Source organism: Larus michahellis, chromosome 2 (assembly GCF_964199755.1).
Source record: "Larus michahellis chromosome 2, bLarMic1.1, whole genome shotgun sequence".
NCBI lineage: Eukaryota > Metazoa > Chordata > Aves > Charadriiformes > Laridae > Larus > Larus michahellis.
Window position 1 is genome coordinate 122,844,251 of NC_133897.1, and position 26,770 is coordinate 122,871,020.

At 38.0% G+C, this 26,770-nt stretch overlaps 1 protein-coding gene across 6 annotated transcripts in view; it reads right to left on the reverse strand.

The window, feature by feature from the left end:
- NOL4 (nucleolar protein 4) overlaps nucleotides 1–26,770 on the reverse strand; it is a 196,610-nt gene that overhangs the window by 34,865 nt on the left and 134,975 nt on the right. For 3 of the 6 annotated variants that reach the window (XM_074576930.1, XM_074576931.1, XM_074576934.1), the window contains exons 7-9: nucleotides 13,436–13,615; nucleotides 12,496–12,687; nucleotides 152–265 (exon numbers count right to left, since the gene is read on the reverse strand). In XM_074576930.1, coding sequence (XP_074433031.1) covers nucleotides 152–265; nucleotides 12,496–12,687; nucleotides 13,436–13,615 — 486 coding nt within the window. The remainder of the gene's footprint in view (nucleotides 1–151; nucleotides 266–12,495; nucleotides 12,688–13,435; nucleotides 13,616–26,770) is intronic. The other 3 variants (XM_074576932.1, XM_074576933.1, XM_074576935.1) reach the window with 1 other exon arrangement.

Below are 26,770 nucleotides of genomic sequence, written 5' to 3' on the forward strand. Positions count from 1 at the left end.
TTCATTTAAAGAACCACAGCTTTTGTATTTTGTATTCTTGCTAGCAAGAAACATATAAGGGATTGCAACACCCTTCTGCATGGCATCCTATGTAAATGAGTCCAGTGCATTTATAAATATGGATGTCGTAGACCCCCAAACAACACAGTACCTGCTGTCTATCCAACCGCATCCTTTTTGCAGCATTTCTGCTTTCACTCTCACAGGCGGAAGCCAGGATACTCTCTGCAACTGCTGAAGTAAGGTGTGAGGGAATAGGTCGTGACTATGAGAGAAAAAAAGAAACACAGAAATTATTTCTAGCGTAATCCATGATATCCTTTTTCAAAGCACACAATACCATCACCTAGGCAGGAAAGTCCGCTTATTGAAATGTAGTTTATACCAACAAAACAGGGAAATGGAACTTGTAAAGATGAAAAATGAAACTAGTTAGATGTTAAAGCTGCAGCTGATCCATAGATCCATGAGAAGCCCTTTCCCCCCACAGCTCTATTGTCCAGCGTGTTTAGTCTGGCTCATTAAGCTGTACTTTGAACAGACAGTGGCATATTCTCTGTGTTCCAGCAGCACCCTGGCCGTCTGATTCTTGTTAAGAAAACTGAAAGGCTTTTTATCCTGTACAGCATGTGACAGAGATGAGTAGTGGTTTTTTATAGTCGTAAAAAAACAAAACAAAAAACCCCAAGTGATAGGGTTGAAACATCACTCAAAACATAACAGATTGTCAGAACATTTCAGAGCAGTCTCAATCTGTAGTATATGAATATTTGCATTCCTTGCTGCAACATGACTGATGTGATTAAAATGACTTTAAAAAAAAATCTGTTTTTCTTTTGATAAAGCCAGCCTTCCAACAATGTAGATACTTTGTGGTTCAACAAGATATGGTTCATTTTTTTCTGATTCAAAACGTTCCATTACTAATTTCATAGCATTCACATGTTTTAGGTTAAAGGTGCAATGAATCCCAAAAAAATATGGGAATGCTAAAATCCGTTGCTGGTTACGAACTCCAACACGGTCTTCCCTACCAGTTCATTAAGAAGAATGTTTACACACCTTTTTTTTTTTCTCCTAATTACACACAAAACAATCTTTCTGAAAGATCACGCTCACAATAAAACTAATCTTCTTCATTAACATACAAAGACATACCTGAACTACCAAGGAAATAAAGAAAATGGGGATAATAACACAGATACTGATATATATAAAAAACCATTCCAGAGACCGCAATTTATTGAACTGGTTCTGAACTTCCATAAATTTTCAAAGCTTCGTTGAACTGAAAAGTACTATGTAAATTTATATCTACTGAGTAACTGGCTGCATGAGGGGGAGGGGGGAGGGCTGGGGTGGTTTTTTTTCTTTTGTTTGGGGTTTTGTTGTTGTTGGGTTTTAGTTTGGTGAGCTTGTTTGTTTGCTTGTTTTAAAGTTACACCTTCTGACTCCTAAAAGCATAAATATGAACCTGCTATGAAATGTCACTGAGTTTTGGAAGCAAGTTTTGAAGTATTCCCTTCAGTTCTTAGACAACCTTAGAACAGATTCATTATATTGGTTCAACTGATTTTATGGTTTTCATAACATTTCAGAAACTGAGGAGCCAACCATTACTAATATTACATTTTTACCTTTAAAAATTAAAGTCCATTTATTGCAGAATGACGATTTTTTATCTGACGCTGTACTTTCTCAAATGCAGGGGACCACAGTCTGTCTGGGGACCAGAAGCTGAACTAGCTTTTAGAAATAGACAGGGATTTATGGGTCTCCCTCACGAGTGCAATAGACTTATTTCTCCCCATTCATCCAAGAGCAAGCTCTCCGGCACCAGTGTAACAGCTGCGTAAGAAAGACAATCGGAGGCTGCAATACTACAATACAATATACTTGGATTGATTGGACAAAACAAACTACTGAAATTCTTTCCAGCTTGCACAACAATGCATTCCCAAGCACTTTTGAAAAACAAATCTGTCTAAGAGATGAGGGACACTGATGTTAAACCCTGGTTTCATTACAGAAGTTAACAGGACATTACAAGCAGACACCTTCCTCTAAGCTCCAGAGGAAGTAATAAGCCTTTGCAGAAGGTTTTCACTGACAAAGCATTATATTTATTATTCTGGCTCCCTAGAATGGTGATGTTACCCTGAATGTGTTATTGCATCACTTACCCACACCAGATCCCACCCCCCTCAGTATTTGGTGGCCAAGTATCTCTCTACGTGCCAGTTTTACTTATGTTCAAGGTACATTGACTACGTTGGCTAAATGGAAGTCCCAGTGTGGTCCTCTAGCAGCGGCCACACAATGATGTTCTTGAAAAATAGCGAGTAAACTACTGCTCAATTCCTCCAGCTCAGGTCTTTAGTTAGAGCTGTAACCATACCTATACATCCATGGATTTTTAGAAGGTGACACATAAGCCAAAAAATTAATGTTCTGAACAAAAAATAAAATGAACCCAAGTTCCTCTAGCTTCTTTGTTTATGGGAGAGAATAGGTTTATTGAAGTGTTTTATAAAATAAAAAATAAAGAGTTACCATAAAAATCAAGCAGTCACGTGCTTTTCTCTGAAAAGGAGTGCAGTGGTTATGTGTTCATTGTTGAAATATTGAACTCAAAATTAGTACCTGCAAAAATGAAGAAATCTCCAGGTAATGGAGTAACTTACTCTTGAAATATGCATTAACCCACAATTTCTCTCACTCATCACTGCATCTGGCTGTTGATATGTTCATGTCAAGAACTATCTAGAGTGAACCTTAAGGAGAATGTAGTGAATGCACGGTTGAGTCACCTGGGGAGTAGAATACTAGAACAAAGCACAGGAGAAAAATCATCTGATTAAGGTTCAGGTTCTATCAGCTTTACTCAGGCGGAGCACTAGCTTGGCATTGACTGAGAAGACAAACACAGTCCTCCGTCACTAGCAGCAGAGCTGTTAAAAAAATTTTCTGTTTCATGAAATGCTATATCTGTGAAATGTCAAAAAGATGAATTTTGAAAAGCCTTGCCTAAGAGGAAAAAAATGCTTTGAAATAACCACTTTTTAAAAGATGTTTTTAAATAAACTGAATTAATAGCCCCATCTTCTAAGCTCAGAGGCCCCTTCTGGCTTAGCTTAAGTTCATCATCTTCTATACTTCTGATTATTCGTGATCTGTGTCATGACTACCAGCTATAAAACCATGTCTGGAGGGAGCTCAAGCATCCCAGTCCTTGTGGGGTTCTGAACATTTCTCAACTTCCTGTGCGAGGGAGAGACACAAAGGCCTTGGGACACATGGCAAAAGCAACATCATTCCATTCTGTAGAGGGGAGCCTGCAGATCTCAGCCAAACCAGTGTTTTTGAGGTTCCCAGGATCCCTTCTGCAGATCTGAGAGCTAAGTGCTGGCTCCTGCATGTTTGGGACTACAGCAGGAAATGTGGGAGCCAAGAAGTCCTTATTTCCAAGGGCTCCCAGGCTCCCCCCACAATCCTTGGATCCACAGCCTGACCACTAGGCTACTAGGAAACCAGGTTTCATTTTAGTGGAGTATGTCAAAACAGAAAACCTTTGACAAACTAACACTTCTTAAGGTTAAAAGAAAAAAAAAAAGACTATAAAAAAATTCCTGACCAGCTTTTTAACTGGCAGAATGCACCTACTGTTGTTTGGTACATAACATTCACAGCCCCAGTCTGGTGTTTCTTTCACTTCACAGCAATGTAAAGAAGGAAATAACTATACTGGAACTACCCATGTGTAAAACAACAGAAAATAAGCAAGCCTCCAACCTTCAGTCCACCAAAACAAGCGATTCACGTGGCAAAATTAGAAGGCAGGATTACATTTTTGTTGTTTTGAAACAATGACAGATAGAAAAAAGGCATGTGAAAATTTTATAGTAACTTTCAGGTGAAGAGATGAATAAAACTTAGAGGGAATCTGGTAAACAACTTAATATGGACCTTCTGAAAAGACTATATGCTTCTGTCCATCACACAGCAGCAGTATACAAAATTCCTTTGTATTTACTTGGAAACACAACACTGCTTGTGACTGCACTAGAACAGCCCCACGTTTTGAACGTACAGCGTTCTTTGCTTTTGTACATCTCTTCAGCTGACACACAACTAACATTCAGCCTCTAACATGACGTAGAATGCCCTGGCTTGCGGTAAAACAGAACCAATTTTCTTTTCAGCCTAAACCACTACATAGGCAAAGAGCATTTTGACAAAAGGTGTAAAGGAAACCTGCTAGATTTCATGCACATGCGCATGCCTCTGGTTTTAACATCTTTTGAAGGAACTGACATTCAGGAAGTGGTTGAAATTCCCTCATTAGCCTAAGGGAGATGACCAACCACCTCCAATCCTCTCATATTTGAAACTGCATTTCAAGACAATTTAAACCTGATTCTTGAGACCACCATAGAGCCTGTAGATGACAATGACCACGACAAAGCAACAAGCACACTTAATCACCATATTGGACAGGAACATTTGCATCTTTTTCAGGGAAATTTTTGTGCAAACTTACATGAAGACTTTGTACACTCATCCCTTGTGTACAAATTTGTGTGCAAATTATTGACAGATATACTTTTGCAGACTTCTTAACAAAAAATCAAATTAGCCGATACTTCTCTGTAGTTAAATAACTGTTGGCCTCCTTTAAAGAACATTAAAGCTAATGAAGACCCTTCCATGGCTTTGGTGGTCTTTAGATTGTCTCTCAACAATCAAAGCACCTTACAACAAGCCTTTCTGGAGTTATGGAGCAGTCCTGCAAGGTTGGTGATTTTTTAGTAACTGAAATCAGAAATCCTTGGCCCAGATTCTCTAGAAATTAGCTCTATTAGTATAATCTCTGATTCCTTAACATAAAAGAGACTAGCACTTTCAAAATGCTGTAGAGTACCCATTTGCAATACAGAAACTGTATACAGTATCATCGGGTCTTTTGTTTAAAGTGAGGTATCTTCATGGGAAACGTAAAATACCCTTTCTGTCATGTTCACACAATCCCTGTATTTGTATAAGGAATCTAAAAAACTGCTGCATTCTAATTTTGAATGTATATTTTTGGTTTAAATCTACCAATTATTCATACAATGGATGGATTGTATTTCAGTCTAAACCACTAGGAGCAGTATATCCATCAAAACCAAACTTGCAATCTGATGCATGTGCTGTCCTCCTGTGGCTAGAGATCCGTTGTCTCTAAAGTTACTAACCTGGCATTTTTTGTGAGACCCAGTATTTCATACAGAAGCTTGATCTAGGTACTTTCACACATGTTACACCAGTCTGACTCAGTTCTGAAAAAATACAGCTATCTATTATGTCAGATAATGGACACACAAGCACACCTACTAAAATGCCTTTAACTTTATAACCTGTACATTTGTGTGTAGATACTACGTTCTAGTTTAGGCCAATTAACATTAAAAATGAGATCTTTCAGTATAAGACAGTTGCAAGCACATAAACATACAATTTACTTCATTTTGCTCATAGAGACCCTAATATGAACTCTAATATAAATGTATGAATGAGAAAATATTTTAGTTTTACTCAAACTTGAAAAAAAAAGAAGTTCCAAATTTTCCAAAGTGATGGGGCATCCGAAGGTGAAGATGAATGCCTAAGATGCCTCAATGACAGTAACTGAGTTTTTCCAGAGGTACCACTAAACACTTCTTTGCATGTTGGGCTCCTAACAACACGATACCCCCTAGTGCTCTTCTGCATGTCAGCTTTTTCCTCAGGTATTGTTAAGACCAGGTCATTTCCAAAATGAAACATTGCAATTATGCCACAACTCTTTCAAAATAACTTATTAAGATCTAACACAATGTGTTGAAATCCTCAACATATTTATAACAGCATGCCACACCTAAATAGCATTTTTTCCACAGAAAACATCCAAAAATACTTTACAAGACAGGGTACACATTATCTTCAAATGGGATTTTTACTGAGTGTAATGCAGTGAAATGTATGACACAGAACTGTCCTACACTGCACAGTTACAAAGGATTCAGAAACCTTTCCACAGAGTATTTTTAAATTTACAGACTGAAGTACAGTACTGCACTCTATTGGATGTCCTTTTGTAACTGTTAGTTAGTACAGAATAGGGAAATATGAACAACTGGACTGGCATTTTAATGCCTGTAGCACAGCATTTCAGACTGGCTTTTGATATATTTTGCTTGCAGTCTTGTGATAAATGCTGAATTGTAACACCTACTAAGGAATTCAAAGAAACAGCTAGAAATATTTTCTTAAATGGCAGAAGAGGCTTTTTAAAATGTTCAGGGATGCTCACATCACTTTTTTAAGTTTTCAGCTTTAAAGTACATTTAATTGAAACATTGCATGTTGCACCTTGATTATGACAGCACCTAAATATGTCCAGATATATCTTAACATATCCATATTCCTATCTAAATGTTAAGCAAGTGACACACTCCAATCAACCACCGTTCTGCTGCCGCTGCCACTGCCGTGCCTACATACAGGGCTAAGTCCGAGAGCAGTTTCAGTGGGGCTAGTGTAAATTTTAAATAACTTATGTGAACAACAGAAAGAAGATCTGTCTGAATTTATCCACCTAAAACTCAAGTATTTTGTCTAAACTAGTCATCTAGGCTTCTTGATTGTTTCATTCAGACAGGTATCTCCAGAAGTTGATTCTTCAGACAGCTGTGGATGAAATTTCTCTGGATTGGTTCATCCAAGTGCTCCACTGATTGCTAAGGGAGCCGACGTCACCTAATTTCTCTAGCAAACTTAGGTAAGAATACCTCTATCCCAAACTTATCTGGAATTTCAGAGTGACAGAGGACCCCGTGAATCGTCACGCTGAACTAATTGCTTCTGAATTAGGTGAGGATTGGATTAGACACTCCAACAGCAAACAGTTTACTAGCAAAACCCCTGAGGACTAGGCAAAAATAAGTCTGATTTAAAATTATTTCCTGTTTCACCTAAACTAATACACTGAACTGGCTTCCCTACTCTTAACTACTGGAACAAATCAGCTAATCAAGTAATATTGCAGCAGAGGTCTTGATCTAAGTCAGAATCACAGCATAAGAAAAACTGACATATTTACCACTTTTTTTTTTCCTGATTTCTAGCTTACAAGTAATCAGAGTGAATATTCTTTTACACCAGTTTTTTGTTGGTGTGGGTTTTTTTTTCCCTTTAAAAGCCATGGGTTTTTTTTTCCATGTCCGAACTTATTGCCATTTTGGAGGCGTTTGTTTTTCTTCTGCATTCAATAAAAAAGTGAAACAAATATCAAAATTGCATTCCTATCTTTTCCTCTCTCACAGAATCTAAAAGGCTAATTACTATCGGGTTGCTGGGTATTTTTCATTTTTTAGTTTTCATTCTTTCTCCAAATATCATGCCTTTTTCAAAGCTAACTTCTTCAAGGTTACTGGAAAAAGTGTAACTCCCTCTGCCACTCACTTTTCCAAAATTGCCTACACTTGCAAAAGTTACTGAGAAGCAAAAGGTATCTATCTGAGACAGATTTAAAAGGCAGTTCTGTAAAATCACATCAGTATTCACTTAACTGTTCTGTGGGGAAAAAGAATATCTAAGAGCCTTAGGGAAATTGTTTCTAGACATTTTTTTAAGGATATGGGAGACCTACTGCAAAAAGTCAAAGCTTGTCAGAGAGTAGCTTTGCCCTTTTTCAACCAGGTTGCCCATCAGGCTTACACAAGCTAACCGCTGTCTAAGAGGGGTGAGATTCTTAGAAAGGAAAGTGACCAGTCACCGGAATTTGGGGTACAGTACAAAGCCACAACTCTATTAGTATTTGTAGATCTTCATGTAAATGTTCTTGTGATAATTTTCTTGATGCTTCCCCGCTTATTAATCAAGATTAGGCATGCATCCCTAGATCCACAGACCCTCATCTTCCCGAAAATGTTTATGACCTTTCCAGCCATAAAAGGCCTGGAGGACTGAAAAGCCGTATGGCTGCGAGAGCAGCTGGACTATTCAGTACTAAATTCAGTAAATAATGAAAGCTTCCTTTCTCTAAAGCTAAAACTTAAAAACAGAGGCTACATATCTATCCCAAGAAATCTTAACAAGGCAGATTTCAGAAAACACACCCTCTTCCAAAAACCAGTCCCCACCACAGCTGTTCAAGCACAATATAGAAGTGCTCCAAGCCACTAGACACATTTAAAACACCTCGATCAACATGTGCACAGTTGCAAATCGTTAAAACACCTCTTACAGCCAATTGGCACAACCAAATGACAGAAGCAGTGAAAGATACAGAGCTCGGTTATTTGTTACTGAGGCTGGCGATAGGACAAAAGGAGCTGGGATGAACAACACTGGGATCTGAGGAACCATCTTCAGGCATAGTGTGACTTTTCCTCTCTGACACACCGGAACTTGTCTCCAGACAATTAAAAGCATTTATGACTAGCCTTTTCTCTCCAATACTTTGCTCTTTGATATTATTGCTTTTATTAGAGTAGTGCCAAGGAAGGAGGGTTTCCTTTTGCTTAAACAAAAGGAAGAATCTCTCTGTGAATGAAAGTTTAAGACATTGCTCTTGCATTGGGATGCACATAGAAAAAATGGCATAACTCAAAAAGATACTGCAAGATGCGGTTTCAAACTGAATGCAGTGAAACCAATGACAGGAGTTCATGAAGATGGGAGGAAGCAGACAGTAGTAAGAAAATGTAATTATTAAGTCAATTCAAGCCCGTTTGATCATTTCTAACATTTAAAATTTTTCTAGACTATAACTGAATAAATAGATAGCGCGTGTCCTCAGCAGCAGTCTACTATCTTTTTTTAATTGGCAGTTTTCTATAGATACGGAAGCTGGGACAAGTTAGTGTTACAAAACGACAAGTTTTTGGTTTTGGTTTGGTTTGGTTTGGTTTTTTTTCTATAGATACCGAAGCTGCAACAAGTTAGTGTTACAAAATTACAAGTTAGTGTCACAAAAATGTTACTGAAACCAGGCATCTGACCATTTCAGGGAGAAAATTCCTCTTGTATCACATATGTAGGTCACAAAACAATATACATAAAGGAATTCTCATTAATATCAGCCCTTGACAGAGAGGCAATAATACAATTTTTTCTTTTGCTTATGGGCTAATGAAGAGAAAAAAAAAAGAACATGTTTAAGAACATCAAGAACTAAGAAGTTCACAAAGTGCTACAGCATAGCACATGTTGGGACACAACATAGAGATCCCAACTAAAAGCCGGTGATTTCAGGACTTCACTAACTTCCCTCCCAATGAAAGATTTTGAGCAAGATCATAGAATTTAGTAAGAAAACATTGACAACAGTCCGTAAGCAAGAGACAATGGGAGGAGAAAAACAATCTTACAATTCATGAGAAAAACTTTGACAGTGCTTTGTTGAGGAATATGCTTCTGTCAGAATGAAAATGAAAGTGGCACAATTACAAGCTGAACAGTCAAACGAGGAAATTATTTCCAGTGAAGAAAGGGAACTCCTCAAAGGAATATTTGTAACAAGAAGCTACGCAAGCTGCCTTGAAGTCCATGGACAACTATCTGTTATAAGTAGAAGCAGAATAAGCATAAGCAATCTCTTAAAAAAATTAATACTAAGAAACACATTAATTAACAACATGAACACTCACGAGACTGAGTCTTTCCCATTGCCTCAGAGCTAGAATTGGGCTGTTATGCGGCAAGAACTGTCGTTTGGATTACAGATGGCAAGTAACTGACAGAAGCAGGCTTCAGGCATGCTTTTTCATCTTTGCCATGCAGTCTTACACTAATTTAACTTAGTGTTTACATTTTCTCTTCACTTTACAATATGATGCTGTAGATAGCTGCACTGTTCCACACACAGTCTGAACTGTCATATGCCATATATGAAATTATTCTCTTTTTCCCTTGCAACTAGATGCTCAAAATGTAGCACTTTGAACCCGAACAAAATGAAAAACTTGTATTTAATATGTCTATAGCAAAAGACATCTCCTGTGGAGATTATTATCTGACATCCTATTTAATGTAACAACAGTAGCACTATTGCTCCTGAGGAGATCATTATCCTGTTTTCCTATATTTGAGGGTAGCACCTGATTCAAACCAACACCGACATGTCCTTTCATGATTGTTTTGAACAAATGTTATTATCTGGACAAAGTGTTTCTTTGCCACTGTCAAAATGGTAAGTACATTTAAAATAATCATACAGTCAAGTGCTTCTGCCCATGGTAGAATTTTTAAAAACTGCTTATAATCAGGAGATGCTGATACAGTAATTTAGAAATGAGAAAATAATTAAAACCAGCAAATGGATACGTATTATGTCTCAGAAATACTAAAGACATAAACATAAAATACCACTTATTCTCTTAGGAAGTTAATGGGAGCTCCTCCAAAGACTTTGGATAGTATTTGGCTCATTTTCCTACCTGCAAACAAGGAAGCAGGACAGATTTCCCTTCAGGCCCAAGAGGGCTAAAATCTTTGGCATGAGCTCCAGTGCCTTGTCACTTCCATTCACGGGCAAAGTCAATATTTTAGAGGGTAATTTGTTTTTTTTAAAAAGAAATAAAGCCCATCATAAACTGTCGCCGAACATTATAAAAATAGAGAATATTTCTAAACTCTAAAGGTTGCCCACTTGGACCATGTTCCTGAGAATCTCCGCTCCTTTTCCCCTCTCAGGGATAAATTTGATCCTGCAACCTTTATTCATATGAAAGTAACATTTGCAAATGTGCACTGAAGTCAAGCCAACCTAGCTCATATGGGTCAGACTGTAAGCCCTTTATTCATATTGCAAAACAGTTGCGCAAGTCTTTCAGATGACAAAAAATGAGCCAGTTTACATAACTGCTCATCAATGTGAATAATGACAGTAATGAGGCCACAAATTGGAACAGTGAGTAGACTTGCTCGCATCGGCTAATTTTGTAAGTATTTTCAATTGAAAGTACAGCAAAATATAAATATTTGGCATCGTGAAAGCTGAACTTGATGTTGCTGTATTATTTTCAGCCACAGTGAGTAGATGCAATTTGATGCTACTTCGTGGATTGTAGAAAATATTTACTTTCTGGTTTTCCTTCTTTTATTTTGGAAGGCTGTATAATCTGACATGTACACCACCAGTCAATCTTTGGCACTTTTATCTGTACAGATGTCCTTTATTGTACCTGTCTCTCTTCATCTGCATTTCCATTGTCAAGAAACAGTGTTATCCCAATGTTTCAAATAATAAAACCATGCAGTTGATTAGAATCACAAACATGTAAAAAAAATTTTCATCTTTGCTTTTTGTGTTATCCAGTAGTGGTCTTACCCTACAAATAGGTATGATATTTTGTTCTGAAAACTGTCAGCTAACATCTTAAACAACATATGGAAATCGTAAGTATTCTGCAGAGATTGCAGGAAAGAGAAAGACAGAGAGAAAGAGAGAAACAGTAAAATTCAATCATCTCCAGTAATTTTTTAATGTAATCAATGGGTTTGCAGGTGATTAATTAAAAAAAAATAATGATATGTTTAATCACTAAATGATATCTACTTGCAATGATGAAGTGATTTTATTGTCATCTAAAGGCCAGAGAGATAGCCAAAACACATCAAGCATAAGGTGTGTAGCTACCTAGTTTCCTCCGCCTTTTCTTGGTTTTGGAAATACAAAACTTTTATAGAGATAACGAAGCTGCCAATTGGTGACAAGACTTATTATTCACCCATTCTTGTGCTACTGAGTAATATTAAAATATTAATGTCTGAAAACACTGACAGTTGTACACCATCATAACGTTCATGGGTTTTGGTTCAATTACAATTACTAAACCATTGGGATGCTTGAACTGTAAGCCTCATGTCCGTGTTTTAAAACCATTTAATGTGTTTTGCACACACATATATCAACTGAAAGATTTCAAAGGAGTAACTTTTACTGATAACTAGTAGGCTAAAATGTACAAGAAAAAAACCTAAAGCCAAAACCATTGCCAGTGTGACGTTACTACACTGGGCATTTGCTTGGGTATAGCATTTGTCTGGCAGGATCTAATTTTTACAGGACTCACAGAAATCCAGTTAGCAGAGGCATTTTAAAGAAAGATGCATCTTACTGCAAGACTCTTCCAGGCAAAAATCTCTGACTGTAACCTAAAGTAGGACATAAGTCACTATATATGCCATCATTTAGCTTCCCTCCTTATGCCTTGCTTTGTTCCTCTTTTCCTATATGTCAATACTAGTTCATCTTGTGAACTCTAGTGTCTCAAAACATTTTTAAACCAGTGAACAAAGGAAATAAATTCAGGAAGAATGAAAAAGGGAAAAAGAAACCTCTGACCTGGTATTACCAAAAAAATAAACAAACAAAAAAAGGACACTAAGATGAAAACAAAATAGTGCCATGGATTTACATATGGGGTTTTGATGGAAACTAGGGCTGGGTTTTAAATCAAAACTCACCATCTCAAAACCACTTCTTTTCATCCGCCTGCAGGACTTGAGGTAAGTACGTATGCGTTTTCTGGCACGCTCTTGATACTCAGGGAATTGTCGCCTGCATGAGTCAATGATAGCCTGGATCTTTTCTTTGGGCTGCTTAGAGATTGGGACCATTCGGTCCAAGTTTTCATCTACAAACAGCCTGACAAACATCTGTTGGCAAGAGGGAGACAGAGGAGATGGGTTTGGAGGGCAGCTCTCTTCTCTTCCTAGCTTCCTGTCTTGATTACTGATAGGAAGACATTTTTTCTATCCACTGAAGAGCTTTGTAATGGGAAGCCAGAAATATTAAGCAAACAGTTCTTTAAAGGGTTATTTTGGGGCGGGTGATTAAAAAAAAAAAAAAGACAAGAAAAGAATAGTCTCTAGGATACAGAACTTGTGAGATAAACCAGAACAGACTGTGAAAATAGGCACTACTTAAGTTTTATTATTAACAATAAGCTGTGATTGCTAATCATTTTATTGAACTGACTCTCACTTTTTCTTCGTTTGAACAATTGGTTGTGTTTTCATGCATAATTACACACATTGGGAAAGCAATAGAGAACGGCTGACCACTGGAATGGTCTCCTGATAAACTAGCTACAGCCCCTTTCCATTCAATGGGTGAACATGCACATACACACATCCACATCCACACACACGGGCGCACACGCACACACACAGGACAAAGCCTTGTTTTCCTCACTGGTAAAGATGGCACTCTGCCTTAAAATTCTAAATGAAACACAGTAAATCTGTTGTCTGTTGGCAAGAGTATAATGTGCATTAAAATAATAATTGAAATAAATCCTGCAAATTAAATTAACGTGCCTTTAATATTGTCAAACTTACCCATAAATAACAATGTAAAAGGAGTGGTAGAAGTAAACAAGACAACGAGTGCAAGATGACTTACGTTAAAAGCTTTCAGTCGCTCAGCTTCTACCCCATCTGATTCATTAACCTTCTCAGGGTCTTCCTGCTCATCGTGGTCATCCTCATCCTCATCTCCTCGATTCAGAGACAGATCTTCAGCACCTCTGCCTACACTCTCATTCTTGCCAGAGTCATAGCTTGAATAGCTATGTGCAGGGGACTGAAAATAGACAAAAAGAATATGTAAAAATTCACCATGGAAATACGGTCTACTCATCAAAAATGCTTTATAAATGTTTAAAGAATTCCATGATTTCTTTTTATTCTTTGTTCAACATAAAGTGTTCATAATCCTCGTAAGAGCAAACAATCCACAATAATATTCATTTCAGTACTTTAAAAAAACGTGACCAGCTGCAAATTCAGTAAATCAATTAACAAATTAATTACCTACAATAATTACAGTTAACATGAGATCTTTGCCATACAGCCCTGTTTAAGCACTACATAGAGAAGTTTCTTACAAATATTAACTTCTTTGTATTAGCCAAGATGTAAATAAGGGGCAGTTGATTTGCACAAAACTCTAAAGGATTAAAAACTACACATTTTAAGGCAAAGAGGATTTAAGTAGGAAACATTGATATTCATCCAATCAATATGAAATATTATCAAGAGCTGCAATAAGTTATTCAAAACATGGAGATGATTATGTTCTAGTTTCACTTGCAAAATCCCAGAATAAATTAGAGATGTGTAAGTTTGTTAACATTTTGAATGCTCTTCTGAGAATCACATAGTAAAATAATTTTATCTTTGTGTATCAGCATTCAGAACTTTCCCATGAGCAGAAATTCAGCTTGCTGGATAAAACAGATGACCATCTCATTAAAGTGTATCTACTTGTAGGACCAAAAAGTTTTCAGTTACCAGAAGTCAACAGTGTGCATTTTTCCTTACAATATCAAGACTTCAGTTACCTGTTTCCTTGCATATGCGTCAAACTGCAGACCACAAAAAGCATCAGTAATAAAAAGCCTTCTACACTTAACACTTTTAAGATCAAATCTTTCCCCCAGTCACACAAAAGTATCAGAGAGCATTTTCACCAGAGCTGTCAGATTCACAGTTAGGCAATTCAGAGCACAATTTTACCTCTATAGTATTTTAATCCTGTAATATTTCGATATTTTCCTCTATTGCTTCAAAGCATACTGTAGTCTATTAACTTCAGAGCATCCCGAATCAGACACTACTTGATGGACTTCACATAGGCACTTTTTTTAGATGCCTCCTGCCTAAATGTCACCAAAAGTCAGGAACATAATGCCTCAATCTCATTTCAAATACTTAAAATCACATGGCTTGATCTATATTCTGAGCTTCCTAAAATTGTCTTTATTTGAGGGTGTTTTCACCAATCACAGAATGCAGCTGGGCAGTGAGGTAGGAGGGAAAAGCCAACAAAACCATTCATCTTTAAGGCATACTTCTTGCTTTATATCCTTACTCTAACTTCTTTTTTTCTTTCCCCGTTTTCATTTCCATCTTACAGTGGTCCTCTGTACGCCATCAATTTTGGAGTCACTCCTATACATTTCCTTGCTTTGCCTTAACAGCACTCACACTCCAAGCATTCCTTTTTTATCTGTACTCCCCAGACTACATTCTCACAGTACAAATCCTCTGGAGTTCCACTTTTTAATCCCTAATGCCCTAACATCAGATCTTGCAACCTCTTTCATCCCCTTCCTTGAGCCTCTTCACTCTCTAGACTACTCTCCATGCCCTAGACCCTTACAGCAGACATAGCGAGAATGAGAAAACATCAAAAGAAAACAGAAGGGCCAGCCTCTGGATACAAACACCTTTAACAAGTACCAAGCCCAGCATCACCTCTTCTCTTCCTACAGCCTATGACTGCACAGTTATGAGGCAAGAAATTAGCCAAAGTTCAGGATGGCAGAGGTGAGATAGCATGGAAAAAGAATTGGGAGAGCAGCAAAAAAACCTGTTCCTTTTCTTGACACACTGATGTTTTGTTCTGGGAAGATGATGAATATCTACATAGCTGCCCATTCAGATAACTCTTCCTTGAAGGATGTGTCCATTTAATTATCAGGCTCCAGAAGAATATGGTTCCATCCTGATAGGAGATGACGGCTATAACTTATCACAGTATCTAGCATATATATGCAACAGTATTTAACCTGACCAATGGTTACCAGAATGCCAACAGCCGCAGCCTGTTATGAAAGAATAAGAGCAGCGATTTTTCTTGATAATGACGAGATTCCCAGAAGAAATTTTTTTTAGATGGAAGTTACAATTAATTAATTGTTACAACTATTGTAATTGTGTCCAAGTGGTATGCAGTAGAAGATCTGACCTAGACTACAAGACTTGTTCTTTTGTATTTCTTTGTTTCACCTCATACTACAGTTAGACAGCTTGCAGAGGGTTTCTAGATAATCAAAAAGCCATTTCATGTGCTAGGCACCATATAAAGCTGTAGAAGCTACTGCCCTGAAGAACCCTACTGTCTGAAACCCCTGTTCTGCAAACACTTGATTTCGCATGAGTCATTTCATCAGACTAAAACCAATTAGACTACTCATGTGCATAAAGTTAAACAGATGCAAAACTGATTTCAGTATGTACATATGTTTGGGCTGGATGCCAAGACCATAAATTATGCACCAGGATTGAGATTTGCTTTTGTGAAGGAAAGAAATTCAGGCCAAAATGGATTAGCTATGTCTCTCAAAAATGTAATAGTTTTTTTTTTTTAAAGAAAGCATTGCATGGAGAGCCCTGTCCAATGTCTTCTCCAAAATATTTATTTCAAGAACAACTTTAGCATCTTAAATGAACCGTGGAGAATAACATGCTCTGAGAAAGTTGCATGGCAGGAACCCATATTTATTCATCATGAATTCGAAGACTGTGTACAGTACCAGGAAAAAAAGGTGGGTTTTTTCCTAGCTGTTGCGTCAGCAAACTAGGGGAAGAGGTTAGAAAAGCTCAGTTAAGAAAAAAATCTCTACCTTTTTGTATTTCTACACAGATGAATACTGAGTCAGAGAAGGAACAGACTGTTTCTCTCACTTGTGTTGACTCTGCAGTTGTGCAAAAGCTGATAAGCATTTCTTTTAGTATTCTATTAAGCAGCTGCAGTGCTAAACAAACATGGAGTCAGACAGCAGAGGACAACTTTTTCTTAGTACGCATTCCCCAATTTTAGGTTTTGGACTGTCCTTTCAAAAGGCTGCTCCCACCTTTGCCAGACAGGAACCTGCTCATTCAGATTCCTGTACACCCCTTGACATGTTTTTAAGGTCCTGCAGTGAACTAGACTAGAGAAGTGATCCTGGTGAAAATGGTTTGGGTTTGTTTTGGTTTTTTTTCTTTTGCCGGTCTGTTTAAGACCAGGATCAGTTCTTAGCTCCAGTTCACCACCTGAAAGCACAAACCTTTGTGCTGACAGGAGAGCGTGAGCATGGGAGGGACAGAGGGAGCATACATGTCTCTGTGGACAGCAATGCAAAATTAAAGCAATCATGGAGGGAAGCAGTAGTAGACACAAGTCGTTTCACAGGTGAAAGCTTGTGCTTAACAAATGTGGGTTGGAAAAAAAGTGACAGCAATGTAAAATGAGAAATTATTCATGGAGAACAAATGAGGCCAAGGCTAAGGCCAAGAGTATTGCCTCCCCCAAACATTTAGATGATTATAAAGTTGTCTAAAAAATGCTGAGATGTTGATAGATATATTCTCACCACTTTGTCCTTGGCCTTTTCTGAAGGTTCCGAGTTGATTATTTTAATCTCTTCCTTGCAAAAAGAAGTATTAGACACTTCTGCTTTATAAAAATGAAAGTAAAGGTTCTTGCCTAACAACCTGCTTTCAGGAGCTTGTGACGTGAAATTTCAACATCTTTTCAATACATTACAAGTCAGCAACAAAAGTCGCCTGAAGTAAGGTAAGTGTCAAATCACACAATAGAAGACCTGGGAGGACATCACAGTGTAATCTAGTTCATCTTGCTGCCACAGAACAAGGTCAGAAGGTCATTCCTGACCACTGTTTGTCTTGTTGTTATCTTAAGACTTCCATTGATAGAGATGCCATGCATCCCCCAGACAATTTGCATCAGTGTTTCACTGTCTTCAGAATTATTAAAATATTCTTCACACCCACCTCTGACTTTCATTAACAGTGCAAAGCCTATTTCTTTTTCACCTATCTACCACATATTGCAATGGAGGATAGGTGTACCTGGAGAAGAGAGCAGTCTCTTTCCCCGTTACAAGAATCTTTCAGACATCTGAAGACTGTTATCATGCCCCCTTCCCTCAGTCTTCTCTTCCCAATAAGTTAATCCACGCTATGAAACTCATGTTTTCCAGATTCATAATCATTCTTATTGGTTTGCTCTGGATGATCTTTATTTGGTCTGAAACTTTCTCAAAGACCAACTCCCAAAACTCCAAAGTGTATTCCATTTGAGGCCTTTCTATGGAAAATATATTAATTTATTGCTTGACTGATTTCTAATATGCCCACAGCAGAAGCAGCTTATAACTTTATTTGCAAGATAAAAGAAACCCCATACATGCAAAAGACAGTAATGCAGAAACCCCACAGCTGCCAACAGAAGTCATGCTGTTATTTTGTGAGAAATAAAGCAGAAGTAATCCAGAACATTAATAAATATAAAGTCTACCATAGTGCCCCAATGCCTGTTAGGCTCAGACACCGGTGTATGGCCATCAGACATGGTTTGGAGGATGATGGCACATGAACTCACTGAAGGAGGCTTCTCCCAGCAACTGACAGTGAGAGATTCTTGGCTATCTCTGTGACTGTACAAAGGCGGCTGTTGATTACTGGACCAATAGTTATTCAGTGACAGAAAGTTAATTACTGAGGCTGGTTATTTGTAATGACCAAAAATCAGAAAAATCATGGCTTTGTGATTTTTTTAAAATGCCAAAATGGAACAAAAAAGACCCCACCTTTTCAGGGAAAAAAGCCTCTGAAGGAAGCATAGCAGATATTTTTTTTCTTTTTAAATGAAGCTTCATTATTCACATTCACATTACATTGTACATTTACATTTAGTTGGATAGTTTTACATTTAGCTGGATAGTGTGTAATTCTTTCAGTTGTTACATTAGACACTCATAAACCACAGCACTTGTGTGAGATGAAGAGACTGGGAGACTTAGAGAGCTGGGAAGACAGTAGCACAGGTTTCCATACTGCATGGGAAGGAAAGGACTTGTGAGGTAGGCAGAGAGGAAAACCCTCTACTGGCTATACATGATTCTCTTCTAGAAATCTGCCTCCACATCTATAAAAGTTACTAAATAAATGTTTTTAATGAGTAAATAAAAACATAATCTAAAGCTGACAGAGTTCTGCTTGTCCCTTCATTTGTACCTCCAATCCCTTCTTCCTTCTCTTTCCCTCTGTACCACCGAACACACAAAGGTCTACAATTTCAGCAATTATTCTTGCAAATTAGGTGTGCTTTTCTGCGTATTTCCCCATGTGCTATTGCGCATATTTTTATAGAAACCATTCCTATGATACAGAAAGGAATTAGAATATTGTGATGACCTCAGATTTGATTGCTTTGAAGACTTTTTTTTTTTCCAGAATTGTGAATTAAATTAGAATTTGATTTTAATTTCTTATTTCACATTTATATTTCTAACTGATTCTACATATGATGAGGTTATTGAAAAAAGCGTAACACACTGGTTTTCAGTGAACCGACCATGAGTAAGAAGCATGCATTTTAGTTGATATATAAACAAAATTAAAAGGTTAAGCCTGTACAGTTAAGGGCAAATTTATGTCTTATGTCTTCCCCTTAAAATTATATTTGAAATAAATATTGGATTCTTAGAGTTCCACTTTCTTTCCAGTGCAAACTGTTAGTTTTCCATATAGCATGGAACTTGCCTGCAGGAGGTAGTGGGATTCTTTTTTGCATTAAATATATAACATATGTCATATAAATAACACATTAGAAAACATAAAATACATTTGGCACATACTTGCCCTTTTGGTATTAACAGAAACGAAACTATGAATTCAAAGGTTCCTATCTTTTTCTCCTCAATTCAAACAGTAAAGCAGGAGGCATAACTGGAGAACTCAGGTTCAGCTATTAACCTAAGCAATCCTCTTTCAGTTTTTATAGGTAGAAGTCCAGCTTTCTATTATTTTTCATTAATAACCCATTTTTTCCACAACCCCTCTTAAATCCCATGCCTTTCTCTCTTCCAGACGTTGCTGTTATTATCCTTCTTACATAGCCCCTTTAAACCTTCATACTGTGTGGAACTTCACTGCCCATTATTTTTTTCTCATTACAGAAAAGACTGTGAAGTCTCAAATACAATTCCAGCATCTCACCATTTATTTCAACATCCAATTAACCTCATTTTTATAAACTTGTCACACATTTGCTCATCTTACCCATATCTTTGCATCTGACTATGACCAGTTTGCTTCCCTTGTTACACCACAATTGGTCTTTCCAGCTCCTTCATAAAATTTCACCCTTGATAATGGGAAGGCACCATTGTGTATGATTCTGTTATTTGGAGCATGAGAATAACCGGAAGCATTTTTACTAGAAGAATGGAGAGATGATATCCAGATTTTCGCAGGTTTGACTCCATAAAAGTGTTATCTAACATGTAAAGTGTTGTGGAGTAGATTGTATATGACATTTTTACACAAAACGTGTATTACACTGAAATATTAAATATTAAAAGATCTTTTCTGTTTGCTCTGTGTTAACAATGTGAGCTCCAGAAAGACAACTGTTCAGTTATTTACAATAGGAACTAAGAAATAAAAAGATTTTTCTCCTGAATTATCTTTGACATGGTCTTTTCTCAAGAGTCATTATTTTTACAGTAGTCAGTGAGAGAACAGTGACTGTTCCTAAGACTACCTACTCATTCTTTCTCAGTAATTAGCCAGTCGACATTATATTATCTGTTTGCTTATAATATTCCTTTCAACAGAAGCACATTTATTAGCAGTAAGTAGAGTAAACTGTAAATTACCCTGACACTTTCATTCCAGCAGGATTTATCTGGATAGACAGAAGTTTGGATAATTGAAAGATAAGAAATAATTGAACGACCTCTTGAAACACAGATCTTCCTGTGGTATATTTTCTCTTTTTAGCTAAAATATAGGCTACCCTAGGTCTATCCCCACCGGTATTGATCGACATGATTGAAATACATCACTTTGCCCTAATAGAAATAACCTCAGAAATTAAGTAGAGAGTTAAAACAGAGAGACAACTGAGAATTCTCAGACAAGTAGAAGAATTAAGTATACTTAGAGGTGATAGTTTAATGAGCTTCTTTCTAATTTGTCCACTACCGATCTCTTATCACCTGATTCAGCACCTTCAGGAAGCTGCTCCTTCCCCAGCCATTCTGGAGGGGGAGAATTCTTGGAGGATCAGAATAAGCATGTCCAAACCTCCCTAGTTCATGTGTTGAGAGTACAGGGCAGAGCTGATTTAACAGAGCAGGAGCCTTGCTTACTTCTCACAGCTTTTATTTTATGAAGTTGTTTTATTAATGACTTCTGGAATTCCTGTCACTGATGTAGGAAGACAGGTATTTTCAACCTGATACTAAAAAAACCTAGTTATATAGCCCCCAGGAACTGGTCATATTGCAAAATGTGGCTGCTGTGTTTTTGGCAAAAATACAATGTCCTCTGTGGGAGTTGAAAAGCCAAAGCTAAATGGTGACAGACTCAAATAAAAGCCTAAATTATTTTTGGCGTCATACACTGCTATTTTGGAGCTTTAAAAGAATCTGACAGAGTTTCTGTGAATTTGAGAAACTGAGGCTGCCACATAGAATCATAGAATCATAGAATTGTTGAGGTTGGAAGGGACCTTTAAGATCATCGAGTCCAACCTTTAGCCTACCCTGACAAAAGCCACTTCTAAACCATGTCCCTAAGTGCCCCATCTACCCTTTTTTTAAACACCTCCAGGGATGGTGAATCCACCACCTCCCTGGGCAGCCTATTCCAATGTTTAATAACCCTTTCAGTGAAAAAATGTCTCCTAATATCTAATCTAAACCTCCCCTGACGTAACTTGAACCCGTTTCCCCTCGTCCTATCACTTGTCACCAGGGAGAAGAGGTCAGACCCCATCTCTCTACAACCTCCTTTCAGTAGTTGTAGAGGGTGATAAGGTCTCCCCTCAGCCTCCTCTTCTCCAGGCTAAACAACCCCAGCTCCCTCAGTCGTTCTTCATAAGGTTTGTCCTCCAGACCCCTCACCAGCTTTGTAGCCCTTCTCTGGACATGCTCCAACACCTCAATGTCCCTCTTGTAGCGAGGGGCCCAAAACTGAACGCAGAAGTTTTGGGAAGCAGGCTGCCACATAGGAAAGCTCCATCACAAACTTCTCTACTTCTGCAAACTGTGAGAGGCAATAGAGGATTTAAACATTTCCTATAGTACACCCAAAATCAAACCAGAAGATCTGAATGAAGATGTTATACTCCTGTAATAGCCTACCTTACAAAAAAAATAAAACCTACCTTATTATCAAAGCTAAGGAAACTTCATGAGTGGTCTCCTAAGGACAGCATTAGCATACTTTGCAGGTCCTACCATCATTCTGTGAAGCCAAGAGCATGGGAGTGCCCCATGTAGTTCTTGTCCTTTTGTCAAAATGCATCAATCAGAAACTTCTGTTGGAAAACTACCATTTCTAATTATTGGTGAAATTTTGACCTTTTGCCAAGAACCTTTACAGTTTCCACCCAGATTCCACAGCCTTCCATTTTTCAGGGTTTTTTTTTTCTTTTTTCTTTTCTTTTTTAAATTAAATAGCAACAGTTTATATGGGGATTAGGGAACATTTTTCTTATGAAATATACTTCAGTGACTACTGAGGTTCACATTACAGGCAGGTAGTGAGCATTTTTGACCACCAATTCTTTGGTCAATTGTTAGACAACTGGCTGTTAAGAGCTACAAACTACTTTGCAAAAACACTGGGCTATTAATTTCTTCTTGTTCTATTTAAATTGAATGAATGAAACCTCTAATGCAAGCAACACATTTAGGAAGCAGCTAAGATGGAGAAGACCTACACAAACCTGAATATCACAATGACAATCACAACGCAAGCCTCAAGACTCTCGCTCCTCTCCTTGCAGCCTGTCCTCATCTAAGTGACAGAAGAGCAAGTCATAACTGAGCACATCAGCAGAGGTACAACAAACGGTCGAGTTTCATAGGAACTCTCCTTCAAGGAAACAGCAGAATCCCTGACAAAACACAATCTATTCTTCAAAAAGCCCACTTAATGACTAACAGTGCTACCCCTATTGATAGAAAATATCCCAAACTGTTGCTAGCTTTCAAAATGAAAGCATTTGCTGAATATTACAACTGCAGTCATGGCCTCTGAAGTTATTATCAGCAAAAGCAGGAAGTGAGATGCAGGAGTGAAATTATTTCTTGAGTAGCAGTTCAAATATCCTAAGCCTACTATTTTATTTCTAGGATTTTAATTTCTTTGAGGTATCTGTATGCAGGGAAATAATATTATCAAAAGTACAGAAGACCAGAGTTTCTTGTCAATATGGCATCATCAGATGCTCCATTTTAATCTTGAGCATACTGTTGCTGGAAAACCCACGTAGAAGAATCCCCTTCCTCACTTCAGCAGTGAGGAATACAAACCATATGCAATTCATAGGTTTAGTCATGCGTCCCTTGTAAAACATCTACAACGAACTATAAAACTGCCACAATCTTCATTCCTTTTTTTCCTCCTTTGCTATTCCTTCTCTACATGCCCCTCGGTTCCATTTAAACCATTTTTTACAAGCTGCTTTCTCCTAAAATCTTTCATTCTTTTCTTTATCTTTGAACTCATTATGCCTTTAGTTCTTATTGCTTCATTGTCCTCTTGCATTGTTCTCTAGACTCTCATACTATTTCCTTCACATCTTCCTCCCTAAGTTTCTCTCTGCTCCCTCTTGCCATAAATTTAAGCTGTGACACCAAAAGGGTTCAATAACCTGCTTTTTTCTTCAATTACAAACATGAAATATAAGGCTATTTTCTCAAGTCTCAAAGCACGAATCTACACTGGGAAATTATGTGCTTATTTGTGAACAACATCTCTTGAATCTACGACTATCAGCTACAGGTGAAGCCCTTGCTAAGAGAACTACAACCACAGAGAATCTGAAGACTTTGTACCTGCCCCTTCACTCCACAGCCTTTTTCTTCCTCTCACTCTCTACTATGACAGTTTTCTACTCCTCCATAGCAGCTCAAGTATATGCAAGCTTTTTCTATCTGCAAAGTGGTGTTCCCAAGGAGCAAACACGTTCACAGGCGTAACAGTTCCAGTTATATCAGGGAGTCAGGAGACAAAAACTATTTATTTTTTTTTTGACACTTACTTTCATCCTGCTCTACTGTTTCTGTATATCCCAGGAAAGCTGGAGATGGAAGCTATGCAAGAGGCTTCCAGGTTGTACCAAGTCTCAAAAGAAACTTCCAGAGAGTAACAGCAGAGGCAGATGTAGGGATAATAATACATCAGCACTGCAGGGTTTGTGTGTCGCAAGAGTAGCAGCAGCGAAGGAGGGGAGCATTTGTTTTCACTAGGTAAAGCGAAAGAAAGCAAGGAAGAAGGAGGATGCCTCTATCCCATTTTTGCAAGGACTTTGGCAAAAGAGTGCTATTTGAGGTTCAGGAACTCAGCATCTCCCTATAAATTCTGCCTAAGGCTATACAGCAGCTGGACTTATTAAACACATAGTTATATGCTGAGCTGTGGACCTGTATTTTCTAATAAGGAAGGAGGAGCAGCATTTTTTATCCTAACTCATATGAGTAAGAAGAACGCAGCCCACAGACCGAGAGTGGGAAATAATGAGGAACTAAAAATGATGATTGGGACGAGAGAGGAAAATGGTTTAACAACGGACCTTGCTTGGTGTGCTCTTTCTGAATTTATCGTGAGCTCTTCCCTATGCTGATTTCCTCTTCCTACTTCACTTCTACACAATGGCATTTCAGAGGTTCTCCCACCTTTCTCCTTTCCAGTCTGAGCATGGCAGAAGTGCAAATGTTTGGGAAGGAGACTAAAAAACAACCAGTGGAAGCAGTGGCGGCAGGAACTCCAACTCACCTGTCTCCATCATTTGAGACAAATTTAGGCTCTCCCTCCTTCAGTTTGTGTTGCTCAGTCACTACAGCCATATGCCAGAACAGGTGAAAGGAGACAGTCCTGTCACTCCTTCTCTTCTGATCGTGAGAGTCTGACCAATCATTTACATCTTCAGAAGTACAGATTAGAGGAAAAAAGACAGTAATGGTAACATATTGTGAGACAGACTCATGCAAAATACCAAAGCCAATTGATTAATGACATACATGTAACCTAAAATAATCTGTTCAGTACCGAATAGCCATTTACAACTGATCCTAATAATAAGATGGCATATTAAAGATCAGTTTATTTTGGGGGAAGCTAGGAATGCAAGAGTGACATCACACAAATTTGTTGCATGTGCAAGAGAGGAGCATATTGCTTACAGAGAAGCATAAGGCACAACAAGAGAATGAATGGACTAGCTTGTTCTTGCTTTTTCTTTTCTGCCTTTTGCCTCCATCTGCCTCTAGCAGCAACCTTTTCTCTTTGCTGAGCTTTATAAAGTGTCTCTGGAGGTAAATCAGGTGGATTGTGTTATCAACTAGCCCTGGGAGGCAGAGGCTAATTGCCTTAATTATTGCTTAAGGGCCAGGTGGGGAGATTTAGAACTTGAAACTAATCAAGAGGGGACAGATGAAGACCGGGCTCCTGAACTGGGGGGTCCGTTCCTGGTCTGCAACTGAAGCTTATGGAATAGATTACTGATTAGTTCCCTACTTACCTAGCACAAATAAATCTTTAGACTGACTTGTAAGAAATGCTTGTAGTTTGACCCTCCTTGTTTAGGGAAGGAGAAATAAAGCATTTATCATATGAGTAAGCCAAATGTATTGTTTGAGGTTAGCACATGACAGCAACCATAAGAATGTTGCAGGAGAATTCCTCATAAAGGCAATCTCTACCCATTAGTCCTCCAGACCAATGCATCCTTAGGACTGATACAAAAAGAGCACCAAGAAACAGGAACAACAAAAGAATCTTTCAGTCCTAAAGCCACGCTGGCTGTGCTCCTGCTAAAGGCACATTCTGACATTTTGGGAGTGGGAGATGGAGGAAAATATTTTAGAACTCATTTAAGATGACTCTCAAAAGACAATTCCTGATCAAACTGTTCAGGGAACTAATTCTAGCAAACAATGCAGTTCTGTTGAAGAGCAAATGCTCTTCCCCAGAAGAATCAGAGACATCATAGTAGCCTCCTAAAACCCTGTCAATATCATTAAGTATCTCTATTCCATCACAGCTTTCATGATACCATCCTGAAGAAACCAGAAACTCTCATTGTAATCCATGTTTGCCTGCTTGAGATGGTACAGCACTTTCTAACTTTTACAAATCTTAGTATATATTTGATACAAAAGTGAGCTAGAACTTTTGGGTGGCCTCATTATAAATGAGCCCTGGGATTTTATATGCAGCTATTAAACTCTCAGACTTGTGAGAAAAGAATCATCCTACTTCCTCCAGGATAGCGTGGCATAGCTTAAGCTCCCAGAACAGCTGGTGTTTGGAAAGGAAACTGCACTTCCGAACTTGACTCCATGCTTCAGTACTCTCCGTGATTTCTTGTAGCTGCATAATCTTTGTTTACAGCAAAATGTTTCTGTCATATTGGTACTTAGAGGGAACCATGCAGCCATCAAGCAGCACAGAAGTTTCCAAGATGATCTGGTCTGTAAAAGCTCAAACTCATTTACAACAAACAATATTTTCAGTTGTAAATTCTAGGGATGACTTTGTTACACGAGTTCACTTTAGCTTACTGAATCAGTGCACAAGGCTCAACACTTATCACCATCCATCAATGGAGAATTCCCCTAGCAGACAAGAAAATCCTATTTGGTGAAACGCCACTTCCTCCAAAAAACACATACAACCCACATTGTTGTAGAGAAAGAGGTCTGGTAGGAAAGGCAGCTAGAAGTATACCAGAAAAACTGAATAAATCAGAGCAGGCAGTGCATTCTCTCATATTGATACTACAACTCAATGCCTGACTACGGAGCAATGAACAGCTATAAAAACTGCTTTGTTTTGCTCCAACCCAAATTCAGGGGAAGAAGATTTTATCCTATATTGAGTCAGCTTATCATGTGAAGAGAATTAGCTGAAAAGTTCAGATTCAGAT